Source organism: Lupinus angustifolius, chromosome LG13, assembly GCF_001865875.1.
Source record: "Lupinus angustifolius cultivar Tanjil chromosome LG13, LupAngTanjil_v1.0, whole genome shotgun sequence".
In the NCBI taxonomy this organism is placed as follows: Eukaryota; Viridiplantae; Streptophyta; class Magnoliopsida; order Fabales; family Fabaceae; genus Lupinus; species Lupinus angustifolius.
Window position 1 is genome coordinate 17,178,879 of NC_032021.1, and position 5,317 is coordinate 17,184,195.

Sequence of the window (5,317 nt, forward strand, 5' to 3'; positions counted from 1 at the left end):
TTAATTGATAGAGATGCAGGGTGTAACATGAGCATGGGCTTGGATGCAAAGAAGTGACATATGCATTTGTTAGCATTGACACAAGGTGTGTATTGTGGTATACTCCTTATGGTGGAGTATGATAGTTCTTTTGAACTAGGATTGTCGGATTAGAAAACGGTGGTAACGATTGAGGCTTTCCAAGGATGTTCTAAGGTTCAGTTTGACTGAGTATTGAAGAGGACGATTATTGATGAACTTTTGTGTTGAGGTTTCATATATTGAAAGACTTCCTAGCAATTGGTGGCTAGGCGGTGTGTTCCATTTAATAGCGGTATGGGAAGCTGCAATACAAGTTTGGAGAGCTAAACTCTTGGTAACATCGTCAAGGATACTTAGAAGGTTTATACTAAATGGGAACAGTTAAAGAGAATTAGACATTGAGCAAGATGGTGTCATATATTCGCTAAGTGAAGATTGTTGTGTAAATTTCATAAGGAGCGAGATATTCGTCTACTTCATCCAAGGTGGAGATTGTTGGGAATGTTTGAAATTTGTTATTATAGGAAATCCAACATTGTCTATATTAGAATAGAGTAGAATATCAATGTTATATATTGGACTCAAATCCCTTGTTGTAAAGTACACCAGATATAAACACCAAATAAAAACATCACATGGGCACTTGGGCTCATGGGTGTGTTAGGGCTTATAATCATTATTCTCTAATAATATATTGATAGTCGCTCAGCGCTCCCAACGATATAGGCATAATTGGCTGAAACCTGTTAATGGAAATCTTAAATAATTGAAAAATCATCATTCTAGCCTATATTACAATTTGATTACTCTATGAAAAAACAGGTAATCTTCATAAAACTTTCAATGAAACACATGGAATTCAACTATCGATATGGTAGCAAATGTTCTCAATTGCATAATAGTTTCTATGCCATTTAATATACGCAGCATTGATACAACTGCTTTGGTCTAAACTCCTGATTAAGGATGGAATACTACATATTTTTTAATCAAATTGGAAATTAGATTATCAGCTTAAAGCCAATTAAGTAGATGTTAGCTTTTCTTATTCTGAATGGCTGTTTAACCACATGTCATTGATGAAAACACCAAAAATATAATATTGTGACCACAATTACTATTATGGATTGCAATTTAAAACACCGATAAAGATAGAAAATTATATCCCAACATCTAAAATATGCATAAAAAGTGTGGATGATGTTTTCGTTTGATGTTGTGTAGTCAATATAGATTATAAGAAATGACTTCATCTTTTAATAAAAGCTAAATCATGGATTTGATCTAAACTAGATAATAAATTTGATTTTTATCTTATGTGACACCAACTTATTTAGATTTTGCAAATTAGTGTTTACATCTTTAGTTTTTTTTTTAATATTTTGTGTCACCAAAATTAAAATATTCTAAATTGTGAATCATAAATTCAACCACAATGGTAATATTGCATTTTTAACAACTCCCAAATTCACCTAGTTACCTAGTACATGCATTCAATGTAAAATTTGTTATTCACTGTCCATATATAGACAAGAACAAAATACAACTATGTCAGATAAATATAATAACATTTCTTCCAACAAGTACCTTAAGATCTCACTCACCTATAATATTTATCACATTCATATTGTCAGATTCAGATCACTGACCCTTTTGTCCTTACAATAATCTTGTGTTTCCTTCAACCTTCTACTAAGATAAGAAGAAGATGATTGGCATAACAAAGAAAGTGATAAATTGCTATCAACTTCAAGGTCCTCAACCATGCTTCCTTGCTCTTCAGAAGTGACCTTTGATGAATTTAGTTTAAGTGATAAATCTAAATTAATATCTGAACCTTTCCTTTTCAAGGTTTTCTTCACTTCCAATGGATTTAAAGGAACATTATTATCTCGCATGAACTGTTTAGCTCTGATTGGCCGAACATGGTTACCAAATGAGATAAATTCTTCATCTTTTGGTTCATATATCCTTTCATTCATTCTGTTATAAAGTCCAGCTCTAGATTCATCTAGTGGAATCCTAGCTATGAAAGGACTATTTATCATGTTTTCATAGACAACAAGAGATGAAGCATCTCCATATCCATATCTGTTCAAAGAAGAAATTAAGAATTACATTAAGTGGTTTTTTTGTTTTAAATTACGATTATGGTTGAGTTGCATTGTCGCAATTACAGTCAAATGCCAAATGTAATCACGACGTAGTTGTAGTGTTGTGAAATCACCGCGATTACAATATTATAAATGTATACCACATTTAAAGAGTTGTTATATATACAACTAAAGTTGACAACTCCCTTATGTTTTTCCAAAATGGAAGTTGTCTACTATATTCAAATCTTCATCATAAACAAAACCTTTCCAAGAGTTAAAACCATTAATAACTTGGTGTAGAAGTATATTAAATAATGTACCTATATGCTGAATTTTGGCTTGGATTATAACCTTGAAGCATGGGAAGCTGGCTTAGATTATAAACATTTTTGTCTTCACTTTCTACCATAAGCCTATGATCAGCCAATACTGTCATACACATAATCAAGTTATATTCATTAGGTTCTAAGCACAAACCCTAATCACTTATTCATGATAAAAAGATATTATTTTAACTTGTACCTTGATTTGTGTCTTCTACTTTCTTGCTCCTATACATCTGGTAAATGAAATGAACCAAATTGGTAGCAAATTAAAATAAGTTATTTTTAGAGGGGAACTTTAGGTTATAAAATACTAACAACTAACATACTAACAATTGCCGATAAAAAAAAAAGAGGGGAACTTTAGGTTATAAATTTGTAATTACCTGTAAATGACTCTTCACATGAGCAATACTTAAACCTTTGATATTCATCAACTGAAGAACCAACTTTGGTGTTGCTTCTACACCCAAAAGAAGAATATATATTCAGAAAAATAAATATCACAACATTCATATTTAATTAACCAAATTGCTGAATTAACTAAGTTACTATAAGGATTAATGGTGCCACATGAGAAAATTGAAATAAAATAAAGGTATGAACTTACTCTCTTGTCCTCCAAGTCTTTGAACAGCATGAATAAATCGAAGATGAAGATCATGTGTCCAACGTAGCCTTGGCAACTTTGATCTAACATAAGGTCTCACTGATTTCTTCTTCTCATTCTCTTCTATTGAACTCTTGCTTGAGCTTCTTTCATTGTCATTGGCCTCACATTCAGAACCATTTTCATTACAACAAAGGCTTGTTTTGGAACATTCTGAGCCATGGCTTTCTCCCATCCTCATACCTAAGTTCTTTAAGTTCCTACCTTCTAAATTTACCTTGTAGATTGGACTTGAAAATCAAATTTTGTAGTGCCCTCTATGTCAATAATTGTGTGGAACCAAACCACTAATTCATACCACCAAATGGGTTAGATTATATAAAAGAAGTAACTCTCGTAGTCGTAAGATGGTCTAATAGTTAGTATGAAGGGTTTAAAGAATGAAGTGAAATAGACTATAAATTCGAGCTTCACCTACAACAAAATACTAACATTCTGACATTTTCCGATAAAAAATTGTGACTTTCGTAGATATCAATCTCAGATAGTGAAAAGCTAAAACCTTAGGTTGATCTTCACATGGAAGTTAGAACACTTTCTCTAGCTTTCTATCTTTCTCTCTCCTTCTTGATGAGTGAACATATAATTTGGTATTCATATGGTAAGCATGTTGATGTATATATTTTAAATATGTATTATTTTAGGGTATAACCTGTTTTAAATATGCATGGGGACATTAAGGAATGGTGAGAACATAGTTGTTTATTTCATGTGAGGACAATGTTCACGTTCCAATTTCAATAACAAAAACATTTTTTTAGATTATAAATTATTCATATAAATAAACTTTAGCTAATTATAATAATTGTTTGGTACTCTAATAGTAAGAGCCGTACATAATATACAATGGAGTAAAGTAATTTTTTGGAGAAATTAGAACATGAGTATGGTTTGAACCATATAGATGTTTTTAAAAGAGAGTTATGTTTGAGTCATACATAATTATTATTAATGACAAAACACTTCCTACTAAATATTAAAATCATAAACATGATTAATCTCTTGTTCAAAATATTAGTTTCACCGAACTAATGGCTTAAATAATGAAAACCAATTATATAATGTGGGTCTCACTCCCAAATGGTCCAGGGCTATATGAAATAAAAAACAATTTCTTCATCATTAAGTGCTCTTTCATATTTATAGATTTGAAAATTTGTAATTTGATAATTGTCAATATTTTTTTTTATAGACAAATACTAGTATCTTACTATCTTTTGTCAAATGTGAGCTAAATATCTTTTTGTGTGTGTGAAATGCTTGTCCCTGAATTTAATGTAAAGATGATCGAAATGAATTTTGATTTTATTAATAAAGTTTTCTCTATACACACAATAAGAATAAAATCTCTGATATCATACTTGGGAAATAATAATTTGCTAATTGTTTTAGATCCTACTAATATATACACAAGGTTCGAACAAATGATTGTATTGGTTATAAAATTTAGTTGTGAGTATACAAAAGTATATTAGCTAACCATATACATATAATTAACTATTATGATTTAGCTTAACCAATAGTAGTATTGAGTATCAAATTGTGTTAAATATTTGAAAGAAAATCAATATACATATATTACATTTATTTTAAAATGAATTTGAATTTAATAAATTAGAACATGGCTAGTAGGCCAAGTGGTAGTTCTATTAATTTGTACCAGTATGTTTGCAAGAATGAAAATATTCTTTTGTATGATAATTGATAAGAAAGAAAGACAGAACAGAATAATAATAATTGGCCTAAATTTTGTAAGAATGAAAATTATACTTCCTTGGGAAAAACGATGAATTGGTGATTGTAAAAAAGCTTAAATTTAAATATTTTTTACTTTATCTTTTATTTTTCTTATTGAGTAGGATAGTTTATTTTATTTTAATTTCACGTACCAAAACAAAAAATAAACGATTCCATTTCAATAATGCATATATTTCTTTAATACGAATTATAAAGTTTTATTGCATGCACCAAATGCTGCTTACATCATATCCCAAAAAATCATTAAAAATCATATTGTTGTACTTGCACAATATATATATATATAGTGTAATAGTACATGTGTCAATGTAAAAATTTATAGATAATTAGTATATCATCCATCATTTATTTGTATTATTTTATTTAAGAATTAAATAATTAAAAATTAATGGTAGATGATACAATAATAATCTCTATGTATATATATATTTCTCATATATATATATATA

General features: G+C 29.4%; 1 protein-coding gene across 1 annotated transcript; it reads right to left on the reverse strand.

Moving 5' to 3' along the window:
- LOC109363467 lies at window positions 1,521-3,443 on the reverse strand. The gene is made up of 5 exons (XM_019609734.1): window positions 3,051-3,443; window positions 2,827-2,903; window positions 2,640-2,676; window positions 2,438-2,546; window positions 1,521-2,112 (listed from the first exon to the last, which is right to left on the reverse strand). Exons 1-5 carry the CDS (start codon window positions 3,289-3,291, stop codon window positions 1,644-1,646), a joined length of 933 nt encoding a protein of 310 aa, XP_019465279.1. The 5' UTR covers window positions 3,292-3,443; the 3' UTR covers window positions 1,521-1,643.